Consider the following 19,946-nt stretch of genomic DNA (forward strand, 5'->3'; position numbering starts at 1 on the left):
AAATTTTTCAAAACTTTGGGTTTTTTTATACACATAATAAAAAACACAGTACACACACCCTATATTATGAAACAAAACTTTTATTTGGATCGTTTAATCACTTGACAGGCACTAATATATATTTATATATGTATATATGTATGTTTGTGTGTAATATCAGAATGTCATATGCTTGAACACACACAATAAAGTATGTTCTTTTAAAGATAGAAGAGTCAATAAAAGCCTACTGAGGATGCTAACAACCATTTTTAGTGATTCACCAGCTTGTCAGCGGATTCTTAGAGTGAATGAAATAATACTGATCCATATGTGTCTAATCACAATATGGTCCGACTGATCATGACTGCGGACAGTGAGGCTCAGACAGATGGATCCACAATTTGGGAACATACCAAAGCAGAGATATGGCTCTGACAGAGTTTTCTTCAATGGGGATGTTTCTGGCTTCGCTAAGAGTTCTTTAACGTGCATTGGGCCTCTTCAAATCTTAATGGCCAATCCTGTTTTTTTTTGTAGTAGGTCAAGTAGAGGAAGATGAAGATGAACAAAGATGACCACCACTAACCGCAACAATGACGTAATAGTTTGGTATGTAATTCTCTGTGACAAAAATAAACACAATATATGAGTAAAATCAGCATTTATGTTGAAATGAAATCCACGCAAGCAAAACTAGGAATTAGATTTACTATTCTGCACATGCATGCTAATCTAAAGTAAGCCTGAAAAGCCCAGGCCAGAGACAACAGTGACACAGCCATAACAGTTAAATATAATAAGCCATAATGTGATCACAGGGACAGTAACACTGCAAGCAGAGCATTACAAGACCAACAAACCAACAGCTTCTTACAAAAATGTAAATGCTTTGTGAAAGACCAAAAGCACTAACTGCAAAAGACGCTTTGTGTGGAAATCAGAAATGTGTGTAAATTGATTTAAGAAGGAAGAATGAAATTTGCATTAGTCAAAGGACAAAAAGTTTAAAAGACAACAAAGAATCAGTCACATGCATTTGTGATTTTTAGAGGAAATTCAAATGACTTTACATAAAATATAATCCTGACACAACTCACTAATTAATAGTTTTTTTCATAGTAATTTGCGTATTTCATAATAACGAACAAATATATATATTGTTTAATATCAGACTAACAAATACAAAACATACAAACTGTGAAAACAGCCACAATTGGAAAATGACACAAAATGCATAATTACCATTGTATGGACACTTTTACATGTCTGGTGGTCACTCGCCAACAATATGTGTTTGACAGTGCAGGACACATTCTCATGTGTTGACTCTGTTATAGTAAGAGATTTCACTGGTGCTTGTTGTCATTTGAACTGACCTCTCTGATTGGTTTTGGGGCTGTTTTTTGTTTGGTTTTGGGTGGCCCTCCGGCTTCCACAACAAGCACTTCTGGATATAGCCTGAAACACAACGCACTACTGAGCGGCAGGTTGGTCTCATTGATTTTTGGTTTAATTCTATAGGAAGGAGCCAAAACACACAGGTTACGAGCTTTGCAATCTGTACACTGCATCTTACATTTCTGTTAATCCATATTTGTTTTTTAACAAAAACAACATAAATTTAGATATTTACTGTAAAAAAAAAAAAAGAAAAAAGTCACAATGCTGCATCTGAATCCCTATTACTACAACAACTTGACAACACTGTGTCACTTGCTACAACCACTAACATGTCTTCTTAATTCAGATATGTTAACATACTCTAAAAAAGATTAAGCATAGCAACGCTAACAGATCTTACGTACAATATACAGCAATGCTGAGAGGTTTTGATGAATTAGTAGGATGCGGTTGAGGGGTCCTTCTGCTCCCAGATCCAGATCTACTTCACACCAGTATTGAGCTCCATAATCAGCTCTGTCTGGACGGATCAGGAATGTGACAGTTTTATTCTCTGGGAGGTCTTGCTAGTGTTAGGGAAAGGTTGGTTTGATGCAGCGGAGGTGTCCTTTGTTAATCCCATGTGACAGTTGAACGATACTGGAACAGGGAGCCACATTGTGAACGTCACACTGGAGCTCATACTAGCTGTCCCTCCTTCATTGGTCCTCTGTGAATTCACAGTGCCTGATGGACACACTGTCTGGAGATCTCTGTGGAATAAAGATTTACACACTCTGAAATCTGCTGTGATGAATGTACATTTATTATGATATGTTGAGAATGAACAGAAAAAAATCTCCAGTATTCTGCCCCCTAGAGGAATGTGCTGCAGTTGTTCTGAATGAGTTTGACATTCTCAAACTTATGGAAATTCTTTTAAAATCAATAAAGTCTTCTATTTCAACTTCAAAAGGTGTGTCTTGTTTCTGATTTCTAAATGAACATTTCAATTCAGGTTTTACACTCGTATGTAATTCAGGGCACATGCTATTGAATTGAATTCAAAAATTCCATTCCCACTGTCATAAACAGCTTAGGCCACAAGAAAACTCCACACAGTCAACACAAAAATTAAAAACCTGTCTGTACTTGAGTGTCTTTCCTCAAACATAGTTGTAATACAATATAGATATTAGTGTTGTCAAATGATTAAATCGTGATTAATCGCATCAAAACAAAAAAAAAAAAGTTTAATGTTTACATAATATGTGTGGTTGTTACTGTTGATGATATTGTTTATATATAAATACACCATAGTATATATTTTGAAATAATTTACATGTATATACATTAATATATTTATGTTCTTATAATTATATTAGTATATTATTATATTTAATATATAACAACATTTTTCTGAAACATATACAAGCATGTGTTTTGTATTTATAATCCACATCATAAACTATACACAGTACAACAACACACACATATATTTGTAAACAAAACTTTTATTTTGGATGCGTTTACTCACTTGACAGCACTCAATCATATATTTATATTGTAATATATGTATGTGTGTGTCTATATATTCAGAATGATCATATGCTTGAAACACACAATATAAGTTATAGTGTCTTTATAATGATAGAAGAAGAGTCCAATAAAAGCCTAATAAGGATGCTACTCAACCATTTTTGTGATTCAACCAGCTTGTTCAGCTGGATCTTAGAGTGAATTGAAATAATACTGATCCATATGATTTCTCATTCACAATCTGGTCCGACTGATCTGACTGCGACAGGTGAGGCTCAGCAGATGGATCCACAATTTGGGAAACATACCAAAGCAGAGATATTGCTCTGACAGAGTTTCTTCACGGGGACCGTTAGGGCTTCGCTAAGAGTGTTCTTTACGTGCATTGGGCCTCTTCAAATCATAATGGCCAATCCTGGTTTTTTTTTTGTAGTAGGTCAAAGTAGAGGAAGATGAAGATGACAAAGATGACCACCACTACAGCAACAATGACTAATATTATGGGTATGTAATCTCTGTGACAAAAATAGAAAACACATATATGAGTAAATCAGCAATTTAGTGAATTGAAATCCCAAGCAAGCAAAACTAGGATTAGATTACTATCCTGCATCATGCATGCTAATCTAAATAAGCCTAGAAACAACCCCAGGCAAGACAACAGTGACCAAGCCATAAACACTAATATAATAAAGGAATGTGATCACAGGGACACTAACACTGCAAGCTGAGAGCATTACAAGATCACCAACATAACCAAGGCAGCTCTTACAAAATGTAAATGCTTTGTGAAAGACCAAAGCACTAACTGCAAAAAGACGCTTTGTGTGGAATCAGCAGTGTGTAGTGTAAATTGATTTACGAAGGAAGAATGAAATTTGCATTAGTCAAAGACAAAAAGTTAAAAGACAAAAAAGAATCAATCACATGCATTTTGTGATTTTTAGAGGAAATTCAAATGACCTTACATAACCATAATATCCTGACAACATACTATTAAATAGTTTTTTTCATAGTAATTTGCATATTTATATAACCGAAACATATATATTGTTTTAATATCAGACTAACAAATACAAAACATACAATTGTGAAACAGCCACAATTGGAAAATGACACACAAATGCATAATTACCTTGTATGGACACTTTACATGCTCTGGTGGTACTGCCAACAATATTGTTTGCAGTGCAGGACACATTCTCAGGTGTTTGACTCTGTTATAGTAAGAGTTTCACTGTTCTTGTTGTCATTTGAACTGACGCTCCAGCTGATTGTTGGTTTTTGGGTTTTCCCTCGGCTTCACAAACAAGCACTTCTGGATAGCCTCGAAGCACACGCACTACTGAGGGCAGTTTGGTCTCATTGATTTTTTGGTTTATCTATAGGAGGAGCCAAAACACACAGGTACGAGCTTTTGCATCTGTACACCGCATCTTACATTTCTGTTAATCCATATTTGTTTTCAACAAAACCACGCAAATTTAGATATTTACTGTAAAAAAAAAAAAAAAGTCACATGCTGCATCTGATCCCTATTACTACACAACTTGACACACTGTGTCACTGCTCTACAACCACTAAATGTCTTCTTAATTCAGATATGTTAACATACTCTAAAAAAAGATTAAGCATAGCAGCTAACAGATCTTACGTACAATATACAGCAATGCTGAGAGGTTTTGATGAATTAGTAGGATGAGGTTTGAGGTCCTTCTGCTCCCAGATCCAGCTCTGCTTCACACCAGTATTGAGCTCCATCATCAGCTCTGTCTGGACGGATCAGGAATGTGACAGTTTTATTCTCTGGAGTCTTGCTAGTGTTAGGGAAGGTGGTTTGATGCAGCAGAGTCTGTCCTTTGTACCATTTGACAGTGAGATACTGAACAGGAGCCACATTGTGAACGTCACAATGGAGCTTATACTGCTGTCCCTCCGTCATTGGTCCTCTGTGATTCACAGTGCTGATGGACACACTGTCTGGAGTCTCTGTGGAGGAAGATTTACACACTCTGAAATCTGCTGTGATGAATGTACATTTATTAGATATTTCTGAGAATGAACAGAAAAAAATCTCCAGTATTTCTGCCCCCTAGAGGAATGTGCTGCAGTTGTTCTGAATGAGTTTGACATTCAAACTTAGAAATTCTTTTAAAATCAATAAAGTCTTCTATTTCAACTTCAAAAGGTGTGTCTTTTTTCTGATTTCTAAATGAACATTTCAATTCAGGTTTTACACTCGTATGTAATTCAGGACACATGCTATTGAATTAAATTCAAAAATTCCATTCCACTGTCATACAGCTTAGGCACAAGAAAACTCCACACAGTCAACACAAAATTACAACCTGTCGTACTTGAGTGTCTTTCTCAACATAGTTGTAATACAATATAGATATTAGTGTTGTCAAATGATTAATCGTGATTAATCGCATCAAAAAAAAAGTTTTTGTTTACATAATATATGTGTGTGTACTGTTTATTTATTGTTTATATATAAATACACACATATAGTATATATTTTGAAAATATTTACATGTATACATTAATATATTTATGTTCTTATAATTTATATTATATATATACTTATATTTAATATATAAACAACATTTTTCTGAAACATATACAAGCATGTGTTTGTATTTATATACACATAATAAATATACACAGTACACACACACACATATATTATGTAAACAAAAACTTTTATTTTGGATGCGTTTAATCACTTGACAGCACTAATATATATTTATATATGTATATATGTATGTGTGTGTATATATATTCAGAATGATCAATATGCTTGAAACACACAATATAAGTATAGTGTCTTTATAAAGATAGAAGAGTCCAATAAAAGCCTAATAAGGATGCTACTCAACCATTTTTAGTTGATCAACCAGCTTGTCAGCTGGATCTTAGAGTGAATTGAAATAATACTGATCCATATGATTTCTCATCACAATCTGGTCCGACTGATCTGACTGCGGACAGTGAGGCTCAGCAGATGGATCCACAATTTGGGAAACATAACCAAAGCAGAGATATTGCTCTGACAGAGTTTCTTCACGGGGACTGTTCTGGCTTCGCTAAGAGTTTCTTTACGTGCATTGGGCCTCTTCAAATCTTAATGGCCAATCCTGTTTTTTTTTGTAGTAGGTCAAGTAGAGGAAGATGAAGATGACAAAGATGACCACCACTACAGCAACAATGACTAATATTATGGGTATGTAATTCTCTGTGACAAAAATAAAAACAAATATATGAGTAAATCAGCAATTTAGTGAATGAAATCCAAGCAAGCAAAACTAGGATTAGATTACTATCCTGCATCATGCATGCTAATCTAAATAAGCCTAGAAAAACCCATGCAAGACAACAGTGACACAAGCCATAACACTTAAATATAATAAGCCATAATGTGATCACAGGGAGACTAACACTGCAAGCAGAGCATTACAAGACCAACAAACCAAGCAGCTTCTTACAAAAATGTAAATGCTTTGTGAAAGACCAAAGCACTAACTGCAAAAGACGCTTTGTGTGGAAATCAGAAAGTGTGTAAATTGATTTAAGAAGGAAGAATGAAATTTGCATTAGTCAAAGACAAAAAGTTAAAAGACAAAAAGAATCAATCACATGCATTTGTGATTTTTAGAGGAAATTCAAATGACCTTACATAAAATATATCCTGACAACATACTATTAAATAGTTTTTTTCATAGTAATTTGCTTATTTAATATAACCGAAACATATATATTGTTTAATATCAGACTAACAAATACAAAACATACAATTGTGAAACAGCCACAATTGGAAAATGACACACAAATGCATAATTACCTTGTATGGACACTTTTACATGTCTGGTGGTACTGCCAACAATATTGTTTGCAGTGCAGGACACATTCTCAGGTGTTGACTCTGTTATAGTAAGAGTTTCACTGTTCTTGTTGTCATTTGAACTGACGCTCCAGCTGATTGTTGGTTTTGGGTTTCCCTCGGCTTCACAAACAAGCACTTCTGGATAGCCTCGAAGCACACGCACTACTGAGGGCAGTTTGGTCTCATTGATTTTTGGTTTATCTATAGGAAGGAGCCAAAACACACAGGTTACGAGCTTTTGCATCTGTACACTGCATCTTACATTTCTGTTAATCCATATTTGTTTTTTAACAAAACAACATAAATTTAGATATTTACTGTAAAAAAAAAAAAAAGTCACATGCTGCATCTGATCCCTATTACTACACAACTTGACACACTGTGTCACTGCTACAACCACTAAATGTCTTCTTAATTCAGATATGTTAACATACTCTAAAAAAAGATTAAGCATAGCAGCTAACAGATCTTACGTACAATATACAGCAATGCTGAGAGGTTTTGATGAATTAGTAGGATGAGGTTGAGGTCCTTCTGCTCCCAGATCCAGCTCTACTTCACACCAGTATTGAGCTCCATCATCAGCTCTGTCTGGACGGATCAGGAATGTGACAGTTTTATTCTCTGGAGTCTTGCTAGTGTTAGGGAAGGTGGTTTGATTCAGCAGAGTCTGTCCTTTGTACCATTTGACAGTGAGATACTGAACAGGAGCCACATTGTGAACGTCACACTGGAGCTCATACTGCTGTCCCTCCATCATTGGTCCTCTGTGATTCACAGTGCTGATGGACACACTGTCTGGAGTCTCTGTGGAGGAAGATTTACACACTCTGAAATCTGCTGTGATGAATGTACATTTATTAGATATTTCTGAGAATGAACAGAAAAAAATCAGTAACAGAGAAACTCACTGTAAACGGTGACTGGGAGATCTACTTTACACTGTGCACTATGAATTAAATTTATGTAGCAGACTGGCTTTATGTCCCATTCTGTCAGTTCTGACACTCTCCATGTGATCAGATTCTGGTTTCTGGTCATGGGCACTCTTCCCTCATCGGCTTCCCATCCCATCCCTTTATGCAGGACTGAAGTGCTACAGTTAGCTGCAACAGAATCGCCGTATCTCACAACAACTCTCTGTGGGTCGAGCTGAAGAGGACATTCAGATTGTGCACCTGTTAAACACATTGAGAAGGATTTTTATTAAACTAAGGTTAAATGTCTCACAGCTTTTCAAACATTTGATCATATTTCATCTTTTTCACTACAGAATTTGATCATCTATATAAACTATTCATTCAGAGTATCTTCATTTCATAATGCTATTACTATCAGTCTTTTCAAAATATCTGTCTGTCATTTAATCCATTAAAATGGTTAATCAGTGGATCATTTGGTGCATCCATACATTTATATTTATCAATTCTAGAGTTTTGTATTTTATAGAATTGGGCCAAGGACATTTACTTTGTAGCGTCTGGACCAATCAGACCCATTTGTCATTTGATTTAACAAATCAGTTATTCATTAGATTAACACCCCCCCCCCCCCATAAACATACTGGTTGCCAGGATGTCTGTGATCGACACAAGGCCCCTGGTTACCATGGCAACCAAGGCCCCTCAGCCCGATCAAATAAACCTTTACAACCTAGTGATATGTTGAGAGGTCTCCCTCTCACTACATTTTCCATAGGAAAGACACATAATGCTCAGCAAACTGGACTCTTCTCTAATTAATTTATAGGAAACCCTTTCTTTGAAGGAACATACATATACTTCAGGGCACTGTGTATGTTGTTACTGTTTTTGTATATTGTCTTTTGTGTATTGTACATGTTTTATTCATGCTTATGATAGATCACTAGTTAATATAACCTCATCTATACGATGTTTGGTATCTATGAGTTCGTATTGTCATGATCTAAATGAGAGCGTATATTATTATACCTATGCAACACGTTAGTATTTTAAGAATCTTGAAGATTCTTCTCTTGAACACCCGCTCGAGTTCCATTTACAAATTGCCATGCTCTCAGACAAAGGGTCGTAAAACTCCCCAGTATTTCCAATCTCCCGCTTGGAATTTCAGTGTTTCTTATTGGACAAGCTCATCCTGAGAGGTGTGAATCTTCTGAGACCTTAAAGGCCTCACATCAGTGACCCGCCTTCAGTCTGCGGTTCTCTTTATATTTAGGAATTCCAGGAGAAGATGTGAGCTAGAATGCTTCTCAGGACACCCTAAGAATGTGCCAGGCCCTCGTGCCTTGACTTTCCATTCACCGAAGATCCTAGGATCTCAGCTGATGTCTCTCTTAGCTCTTTTTCACTTTCCACTGGGAAGAAACTCCCAATCACCATCGAGTCAGAACATCGAGTCAGAACATCGAGTCAGAACATCTTTGGAATTCATCACTCTTCAAAACCGGAAGAACGTGATCGTGACTCCTACACCACCGAACCTCCAAACCATCAAGACTTTCATCCGAGACTTCATCCGGACGCTCGTTCCAGGCTAAGGCAATGCAAGTGTTGTACATTTAACTAAGCGAAACAGAGGTTTAGTATAAGCTATAGATCCCGTTATAAACGCCACTGATGGTTTTACTCAGGTGGTTAACTGACTCTTTTCATAGCTTCATTCTCTGGTTTTCCTGATGGTATCATCCATCAAATCTCATTTGCACTTTCCCCTGTATGAGTGATTGTATGTGTGTTTGTTTATTTGTTTGTTAGACTAGTTTGCGTTAGTGTTTAGTTAATAAAACTCTTGTGCACAAATTAGATGAGTTTCTGATTCTGCCTTGCAAATTGGTGTCCCTTACGGTTTTGATCCTGGCTACATGCTCTGATGCATTAATACAGTATGAAAGTATTTTCTGTGGCCACAAAAATTTCCTACATTTACAAAAAATTTTACTAAATTTTTGCTGGATGTTTGGTTTAATTGATGGTTATTTGATTGTGATTCAGTTACTATTGGCAGCTCATATAAATAATTATTTTTTGTAATTATTTATATACATTTCCCTTTTGAGCTTAATTTACTACAACTTAATAGCTTGAGAAAAAAACAAAAGTTGGCACACCATAGGCTTTAAAAATGCAAAACTATTTAATATTGTGCTTCACACAAGGTAATGTTCGGAGCTAACAGGCTCTTTGTCAGACAACAAAAAAATTATTTCAATCATGCCTTTAAGTGATTAATTAAGAATCACATGACCTTAGAAGAAAAAAAAAGACCATGAAATGAAAATGGCAAAAGAAAAATACAAAATACTGTGAAAGTCAAATCCAAAACATACAAAATGTATAATAATAGCAATAATAATACAATGAAGCCTGCAAAATTGAAATCATAACAAAAAAAAAAAAAAGAAAAGAAAATAATATCTTAAAGAAATGTACAAATATTGAAATCTTCATTTAATCCCCAAGGGGCTACAGTGTAAATCCAAGAAGTGTCTCTCATTACTCTCGCCCTCCACACAGTGGATATTGAATAATTCTATTCATACATTTCGTAGGGTATTTTATTGAACTCATTAATTCTGGGACATTACCTAGCTCTTTTTTTTAGTGACCATGGATGTTGAATGTCTATATATATATAAATATATCATTTTTCTTGACCAGCTTTCTGTTAAAGTTGCTATGTCTGTTTGAATTGACTAAATTGGTACTGTCATACAATTATTTTGTATTTGCATTTGATTTCTATTTACAGATCTCTAGTGTAAGCAAGTTTTGCATCATTTTGTGATAAATTTCAACATCAATTTGTACACTGTAAAGATTGTAACCCCCCCTTTTTTTGTAACCCTGAAACATATTGTGCTGTGGAAACAGTGTATTGACGATATGTTTTTTTATGGAATGGTACTGAATCTCAGTTGTTAGACTGGTTAATGATCACTGCAGAACACGAAATTCACCACTGAATTCCTTCAGGATAAAATGATTTTTATAGGCTCAAGTAACTTACAATGTTTTATTAAATTCATATTAAAAACAAAGTCAGTCGTATTACAAATATTTTATGGTATGACACCCATAACTGGTTCTTAAGTAAAAAGACAGATTTTTATGCAAAGTTAATAGATTACACTATTCTTCTGCTTTTTCTACTTTTTTGGCCAATTATAGATCAACTAACATAATTTATAAAGGTGCAAAATGCATCTATTCACACATATTTGAGAATCGAGATATTTCATGATATATTTGGGGAATTTAAATTATAAAACCCCTGCTGAAAAAAACAAACAAACAATAAAAGCCATTACAAAATGTGCAATGGTTTTACTGGTTATAATGGGACTTGTATTGGTTCTGCTGGAAACTGTAATGGACCCTGTTGGTCTCTACTGGTAATTGGTTGCCTTCTATTGGTGACTTGTTAAAACCACTAAATCCTAATGGAATATGTCCCAAAACACACTACAGAAAACAATTTTCTGTGATGGATTTATTTTTCTTTTCTTTTATTTTTTCAGTAGGGACATAAGCCTCTATCAGTTATACAGTGGTATTGTGGCTGCTGTGTGTCACATGACAAGCATGAGAGCCTTTAAGGTTAAGATGCATTTTAAAATCATGCCCCTAAAAGCACAAGTATTGTGGACAGTGATCCTACTCTTAAAAACATCTTGAAAAAGCCATTGCATGTGGTTTATAACAGACCACCTAACTTCTGGTTTGAGCGGATTTAACCCCTCCTTCACATTTTTTTAAATAAGGTGCCCTTTGGCAATTTTGGATGCAGTAACCTTTAACAATGCAATTTTACCTATTAAACTTTCAAACATCCTCATACTGCAAAAAAATAAAATAAATTAATTAATAAATAAATTAAATAATAATAATAATAATAATTAAAAATAATAAAAAATAAGAGATAGGACTACTATTTCTTGTAAAACTGCTAATGTGGTCTATACGTTGCACTGCCCCTGCAGTCTTGTGGGTAAAACTAGTAGACTTTAAAAAAAATAAATAAAAAAAAACCTCAATTCGGAACATCGTTGAGCTTTCAGAAATCGATAACTTAAAAGTCTGGTGGCTCAGCAATTTGTGACTTTTTGACACTCAGTTTCTATGTAGCCTTGGAACAGAATTAGTCAAATGTCCATGGCATGGAAGCGACATGATATTTTTGAGATGTGAGACTTGTAGTATAAAGGCATGTTAGCTTGAAAAATTACCTTGTGTGAACAATATTAAACTGTTTTGCCTTTTTGGAGCCTATGGTGTGCCGACTATTATTATTATTATTATCATCATCATCATCATCATCTTTGTCGAGTACCCAAGAGTTTTTGCTTATAGCTTGAGAAAAATGTTTTGTTTGCTGTGGAAGCCTGTCTAGTGTGAGTATCATCACATGCAACAAAAAACAAACATGTCAACTGAACAGAAATTTTGAAATGAATGCCTTTGTCATTGCATTTTTCTCTATACAATGAAATTATGAGCACTGCTCCTGACTGGTGTTAGAAAAACAAACATATAACCACAGACAATAAATTAGACTATAAGAATGTACAGTACATTTTACAAATAAATACAACAAGTGACTGAGTTGTGATATTCACAGAGCAATCTGAGTAAAGTGACCATTTATAGTATTGCACGTTGGCCATCACATTGATATGCACAGTATGTTTAAACAAGGTACAATTTAAATGGAGTGAGTACCTGTAGAGATTTAGTGACTAGATATAGTATTGCACAATTGACAGTGTATATTATTGCACCTTACTGCGGATATAGTTTTTCACATTTAGAAACCAGATATGGTAATTTCACCTGACATTATTTAGTGCATTTGTTTGAAGTTTTGATAAATATAGTGTACAGACAGTGGTATTGCAGATTGACATACTGCATATTATACAATATATATAGTGGGTACGGAAAGTATTCAGACCTCCTTAAATTTGTCACTCTGTTATATTGCAGCCATTTGCTAAAATCATTTAAGTTCATTTTTTTCCTCATTAATGTACACACAGCACCCCATATTGACAGAAAAACACAGAATTGTTGACATTTATTAAAAAAGAAAAACTGAAATCACATAGTATATGAGTATTCAGACCCTTTCCTCAGTATTTAGTAGAAGCACCGTTTTGATCTAATACAGCCATGAGTCTTTTTGGGAAAGATGCAACAAGTTTATCACACCTGGATTTGGGGATCCTCTGCCATTCCTTCTTGCAGATCCTCTCCAGTTCTGTCAGGTTGGATGGTAAACGTTGGTAGACAGCCATTTTCAGGTCTCTCCAGAGATGATCAATTGGGTTTAAGTCAGGGCTCTGGCTGGGCCATTCAAGAACAGTCTCGGAGTTGTTGTGAAGCCAGTCCTTGGTTATTTTAGCTGTGTGCTTAGGGTCATTGTCTTGTTGGAAGGTGAACCTTTGGCCCAGTCTGAGGTCCTGAGCACTCTGGAGAAGGTTTTCGTCCAGGATATCCTGTACTTGGCCGCATTAATCTTTCCCTCGATTGCAACCAGCCATTCTTTCCCTGCAGCTAAAAAAACACCCCCACAGCATGATGCTGCCACCACCATGCTTCACTGTTGGGACTGTATTGGAGAGGTGATGAGCAGTGCCTGGTTTTCTCCACACATACCGCTTAAAGTTAAAGCAAAAAAGTTCTATCTTGGTCTCATCAGACCAGAGAATCTTATTTCTCTGTTTTTTAGCAAACTCCATGCGGGCTTTCATGTGTCTTGCACTGAGGAGAGGCTTCCATCGGGCCACTCTGCCATGAAGCCCTGACTGGTGGAGGGCTGCAGTGATGGTTGACTTTCTACAACTTTCTCCCATCTCCCGACTGCATCTCTGGAGCTCAGCCACAGTGATCTTTGGGTTCTTCTTTACCTCTCTCACCAAGGCTCTTCTCCTCCGATAGCTCAGTTTGGCCGGACGGCCAGCTCTAGGAAGGGTTCTGGTCGTCCCAAACGTCTTCCATTTAAGGATTATGGAGGCCACTGTGCTCTTAGGAACCTTAAGTGCGGCAGAAATTTTTTTGTAACCTTGGCCAGATCTGTGCCTTACCACAATTCTGTCTCTGAGCTCTTCAGGAAGTTCCTTTGACCTCATGATTCTCATTTGCTCTGACATGCACTGTGAGCTGTAAGGTCTTATATAGACAGGTGTGTGGCTTTCCTAATCAAGTCCAATCAGTATAATCAAACACAGTTGGACTCAAATGAAGGTGTAGAACCATCTCAAGGATGATCAGAAAAAATGGACAGCACCTGAGTTAAATATATGAGTGCCACAGCAAAGGGTCTGAATACTTAGGACCATGTGATATTTCAGTTTTTATTTTTTAATAAATCTGCAAAAATGTCAACAATTCTGTGTTTTTCTGTCAATATGGGTGTGTGTACATTAATGAGGGAAAAAATGAACAAATGATTTTAGCAAATGGCTGCAATATAACAAAGAGTGAAAAATTTAAGGGGGTCTGAATACTTTCCGTACCCACTGTATATATTGTGTTACATGTTGTATAGCAGCAGTATAGACAGAAGAGATTTAAATGAAATAAGTGACTGTAGTTAAAAGAATAACGTGGTTGGAATAGTATTTGGCATAACTGCATTTATTAGTTTAAAGTCCTGATAGCAACTGGGAAGAAACTGTTCTGCAAGCGAGTGGTTTTTGCTATTAAGGATCTGTACCGCGTGCCTGAGGGCAGAAGATTAAACAGGTGGTGTCCTGGATGGGATGTGTCCTTGATGATGTTTTTGGCCCTTGAGAGATAATGGGAGTGAGCAACGCTTTCCAGGGAGGGTAGTGAACAGCCAGTGATTTTTTGGGCTGTGTTGATTATTCTTTGGAGGGCTTTCTTGTCTGCTGCAGTGCAGCTGGAGTACCACACTGAAATGCAGTACACACACTGTTGTCAGTTAGTCCATCCGGACCAGCAGCCTTCCTTGTGTTTACAGTTTTGAGTACTCGTCTCGCCTCATATTCCTGTAGGGTGAGATGGCAGGTGCCAGAGGTTGGTGAAGGTGCTGAATTTTTTGTAGGTTGCTTAACCTCAAAGGGGGCAAAGAAATGGTTAAGTTCCTCAGCCAGTGAGGCATCAGCGTTAACGGTGCTGTGGTTATTGTTCTTATAACTGGTAATTGCTCTGAATGCCCTGCCACACTCTTCTTGGCTTATTGTCTGTGACGTGGTCCTCAGTTTTCTTCTTATAATTTTCTTTGGTGAGTTTGATGCCTCTCTTTAAGTTAGATCTAGTAGTGCTGTACAAAGCTTTGTCACCAGACATGAAGGCGGAGTCGCGTTCTTTAAGTAATGACTGCACTTCACATGTCATCCAGGGTTTCTGGTTGGGAAACACCCAAATCGTTTTGTTGACAGTGACATTTTCCATGCAGTTTTTCCTCCCAGTCTGTTCGTTCAAAGCAGTCCTCCAGCTGAGAGAGAGATTCCTCATGCCAAGTTTTAATGATCTTTGTGACCGGTTTCGTTTTCCTCTTCAGTGGGGTGTATCCTGGGAGAAGAAGCAGTGAACAGTGATCTGACTGTCCCAGGGCCCTGTGGGCTTTCTTATTGTTGGAATACACATGTTATTGTGTGTTTTTCTGTATGTTAGAGAGATTATCATATTGGGTGGTTTTAATGATCTTTGTTTTCAGACGTGTTTGATTTAAATCACCCGCTAGGTTGTGCACTCCGTCTGGATGGCTCCGTTGGTGTTTATCTGTAACTGAGTGAGAGCTGTGTTAGCGTTAGAGTCTGGTGGAACGTACACAGCAGTCACTATTACTGCTGTTAGCTCTCTCGGTAAATAGAACGGTCTACCTATAACAGACAGCGCTTCTAAGTCAGGCGAGCAGCATGTGTCCTTAATATTGCTGCTGTTACACCAGTCGTTGTGCACAAAGATGCAAAGTCCCCCTCCTCTGCTCTTACCCGAGTCTTTTTTTCTGTTCTGCCGGTGGATTGTGCGTCCTGATAGTTGAACCGCAGCTCTGCTCCCTATACGCAGAGTACGCAGTTTGCGTAGGGCACCAACTACCAGGGGGGCACCATCCGAATTGTTAAAAAAAAAAAATAATAATAATAATAATAATAATAAATAATAAACCCACGCACCACCCATTACCCCATCCGCGCTCACGACCGCTCGCTCCTCATGTTTGCGTTGAATGCTCATAATTGATGGATGGACATCTATGCCCGTGGAAAAGACACCAGCAATCCGACGCAGAGAAAAGAAAACGAAATAAAGTCAAAAACCGGCATAAAATTGGCTTGATGTTGGTCGTTCGATATTCGCAAATTTAGGGACCGTCTCTAAAGTTGCATGCGATATTGGTATGTACTTGTTTTCTAACGTCAATAGCATTTGAGGAGAATAACTTGGTCATATAAACAACTGTAAACTGTTCATCTAGGTGTCAACTATAATGCACACCTTTTACAGTTTTGATATTTACTAAAATAAACTGTAAATCATATGTAAATTCTGCTACTTTTTCGAATGTTTGGGAATGTTAAAGCTCAGTAGCATTTGAGGAGGAATGCACACCTCATACATTTTTATATATTTATTAAATTGTAAATCATTTGTTAAAGGTAAAAGTCGAAGAAAGTAAGTCAGTTCATGGCTTATTGGGGTGTTACTTTTTTGGCTGTTGACTTTAACGTGTTTTAATGTCGGAAATAATTTCACCACCACCAACGCATCTAATATTCTCTCTGACTTTCCATGATCCCTTACGAAAATTAGCCATGGTTTTGATACTTCAAATAATAGTTCACAAAGAAGTATTAAGATAATTTATGTTGGTTTTAAAAACAGACCTAAGCCATCAATAGCCTTTAAAATTACTTAAAATGCATTAGATAAAAACAATGAGGCAATAATGATTGGTTAATAACCCTGTTAAAATACATAATGTAGGCTAATAAAAAATAAATATTTATGTACATAACATGTTATTACAAATGCCTGCAAAGGGAGCCAAAGGGTGAATGCTGCTGCTACACTTACAGGAGGATGAAATCCTTGTTTAGGCTATTGGCCAAACATTTAATTCAAATATTCACTTAATCTTTCATTTTTGGACACCTTTTTTGCTATAGATGACACAGCCCCTATAATTTCTTCAACAAAAAAACATGTGGACATCACAACCCTTAAAAAAAATAAACTGCTTCATTTTCTTTTGAATGATTTCTGAATGCTTGAGACTACGAAATAAATTAGACAACTGTATTAATAAAGTCATAGCCATAGGTAACTGTCGAGAGCTACAATTGTAATTTGTAAATAATGCAATTTATTTATTTACTTTTTTATTCTATTAAAGTTCTATTTTGACCCCTTTAGTGTTTTTTTTTTTTTTTTTTTTTTTTTTATAATATTTGAGGAAGGGTGCACAACAATACAATCCTGCTTAGGGCACCCATTTGGCCAGCAGCGGCTCTGGTGTGCAGCCAGGTTTCCGATTTGTTGTTAACTGTAGCTCCAACTCATCCGTTTTATGAGTTATTGATCTGGCGTTGGTGAGAAAGATGCTCGGAAGCGGTGGTTTAAACAGTTGTTTACGTAGCCGAACAAGTATTTATAGCCCGACATCCTCGCTTTTGCTTCCTCTTCTTCCGCCGCCTGCGTCGTCTGCTGGGTCTGATAACGATCCACGGAGATCCCGGTGCTCTTGCTATGTCCTCCGGTAGGGTAGAGTGGGGGAAAACGCCCCCCTTAAGGAAAATGTGACATTATAACAAAACATAAATGTGACTAGAATTGCCATCCCGGTTTTGAGTGACTATGGCAGGAATTATTCACCAAATATTAAAATTGCTCAGCCTTCATAATTAATTAGTATTTTGACTGAAAATATTTTTTGTACAAAGGGGGCGTTTTGCCCCAGCGGTGGGGTAAAACGCCCCCCAAGGTGGGGTAAAATGCCCCCTTTCTTACCAACCAGTTTGCTTCATAGATCAACAGCAAAATGAACAGACTATTTTTTAATCTCTAAAAGTAAAAGGCAAGTAATGTATAAACATGTATAGGCCTATATATATATATTAATATTTATTTGAGAAATGTCCAACATATCCAAATTTTTAACATTTAAATTTATACATATAACTAAGTCATGCAAACAAATATGTTGTAATAAATACATAAATAAATAAATAAACATTAATTCATTAGCCATTCACAGCCATTTTAACAATTATATTTATACATATAACTAAGCCATGCCAACAAATAAGTAATAAATAAATAAATTTTTTTATATGTTAGTTATTTAATTGATTTATATTTGGGTTTTTTTCATTGATTGATAAACATTAATTCATTAGCCATTCACTGTTCATCCATGCACATTTCACAGATGAATTCCCCCTCGAATCTCATTTTGTAGAGCTTGCACTGTATAAGCACCATGGTTACTTTTTCTTTTATATGTCCGCATCTATATGGAGAGAAAAAAATATATATATATGAGTTTGAGATTTCTACACTAGGCCTTTATGGGGTTGATAATTGATGTATTTGTTCACCACTATCACCAAGAAAAACAGAAAACCCTAAATAAATATTAAACTTAGAAATTTGTATATTTATGTAGTGAAATACATTCAATAAATGCATTAAAAGCCACTATGTTATATCATTGGGTCACCTAACCACCTTCCATCAGTGAGCTTACTGTGCTATCAAGCTAGCCTAATGCTCACTTGAGGTAATTTTTTTTCTTTTGTTCAAATTTTTTGATTTTACCACCTAGTTATACTGCATTAAGTGTAAAACAAAGGATTTGATAGACAGAAATATGTTATTATAGTAATTATGATAGAGATAAACAATGCCCTCTGGGGGGCGTTTTACCCCTCAGCGTAGGGGGCGTTTTACCCCACAACCTATGACTTTTTCAAAAAATGTTAAATTTTTAAATTATAAATATATTCCTTACAAATAACATATCCTCTCAAACTACAGACTTCACTATTCATGTATCATACATCACTGTAATATCCTGCAGAACAATATTCTCTTAAACACTTGTTTACTAATATCTGAAAATTATAGCGCTTACCATGTAATCCTCTTCTCTTCAAATACGTCGCTGGTGTCAGCTTCTCCAAGGAGATTTGTTTATCCCCGTTGTCAAACGTAGTGCATAGCAACAGTGAAAATGTATCTTGACTATCTCTAGTGGTTATTTTGGGAAAAACAGGTGGGGGGGCGTTTTACCCCAGGGGGGCGTTTTACCCCACTCTACCCTATGTTGTGAGTCCACTGAAAATCACTTGTAACAGTTAACTTGCACTGAAATCCGTACTCGATTAAGTTCTGACGTTCGTAGGCAATGTTTGCATTGCATGCCTCGACAAACAAATTTCAAAACAAATATAAAACCTCACACAAACAAACACCAAACAGGAGCGCTAAGAGCCGCTGCGTCTGCGCGCCCCGCCAGCGCAATCACATTTGCACCCAAAACACTGGTCATAAGATAAAATATAAAGTTAAAAATCATTTAATCTCCAAATCAAGTAATAGCTAACATTTAGGATCATTTCAGATAAACAGATGTCTGCACTTCAGGCACTGAACAAATAAACATACAAACCTGCGAGACTCACAAGCTGTGAAACTGCGAAAGAGAGATAAACAAATCCAGTGAAATGTTGAAACATGTTCAACGTGTTCAAGGAAAAGCAATTGAACAGAAAATATTGCAAATAAGACCCAACTTTATGACTGTAACTCTAACTGTATGGTCTGTGACTGAATAGCTGTAGCTCGAGCCAGGGGTGGTTCTGGGGGTGGGGGCAGTGCCCCCGTGTCAACAAGACTCCTTTACCAGAACATCATAGACGAGCCATTTCTCGGGGTAACGGTGCTCGACCGATAACGATTTGGTTTGACGTTTGACATTTTGTCAGAGATTCAGCCTTGGAAATCTTCAGTAATTCTCTAACGATTTAGCACAATGACAGGAAACATAGTGTGTTGTAATAGTTTTCAAATGTAGAAGAGAACAAACATCGTGTTTTATTGGTTTTAATCTGCCTTAAGGTATCGTAATTGATAGACCTTATAATGTAAAAGTGCAGGACAGGGACCGTCTGCAAAGTGCAAAACGAAGAGAAAAAAAACACAATTAT

At 36.4% G+C, this 19,946-nt stretch overlaps 1 protein-coding gene across 2 annotated transcripts; it reads right to left on the bottom strand.

The window, feature by feature from the left end:
* Window positions 1-4,559: 4,559 nt before the first annotated feature.
* Window positions 4,560-19,609, bottom strand: LOC109078287 (hemicentin-1-like). Of its 2 annotated transcripts, none has more exons than XM_042719794.1 (5): window positions 19,409-19,609; window positions 7,699-7,965; window positions 7,265-7,594; window positions 6,746-6,988; window positions 4,560-4,890 (listed from the first exon to the last, which is right to left on the bottom strand). In XM_042719794.1, exons 1-5 carry the CDS (start codon window positions 19,473-19,475, stop codon window positions 4,592-4,594), a joined length of 1,206 nt encoding a protein of 401 aa, XP_042575728.1. In that variant the 5' UTR covers window positions 19,476-19,609; the 3' UTR covers window positions 4,560-4,591. The 2 variants fall into 2 exon arrangements, with proteins under 2 accessions (XP_042575728.1, XP_042575729.1); XM_042719795.1 differs by lacking the exon at window positions 4,560-4,890 and adding an exon at window positions 5,568-6,139 and having other exon boundaries at window positions 19,409-19,606.
* Window positions 19,610-19,946: the final 337 nt, after the last annotated feature.

Source organism: Cyprinus carpio, chromosome B3 (genome assembly GCF_018340385.1).
Source record: "Cyprinus carpio isolate SPL01 chromosome B3, ASM1834038v1, whole genome shotgun sequence".
NCBI lineage: Eukaryota > Metazoa > Chordata > Actinopteri > Cypriniformes > Cyprinidae > Cyprinus > Cyprinus carpio.

Coding starts and splice junctions, on each gene's coding strand:
- LOC109078287 (XM_042719794.1), bottom strand. CDS start 19,475: ATGTTTCAACATTTCACTGGATTTGTTTATCTCTCTTTCGCAGTTTCA. Junction 7,966..19,408: donor ACAGCTTGTGAGTCTCGCAG/GTTTGTATGTTT, acceptor TGTGTTTAACAG/GTGCACAATCTGAATGTCCT. Junction 4,891..6,745: donor TGTAAAAGTGTCCATACAAG/GTAATTATGCAT, acceptor CTTCCTCCACAG/AGACTCCAGACAGTGTGTCC.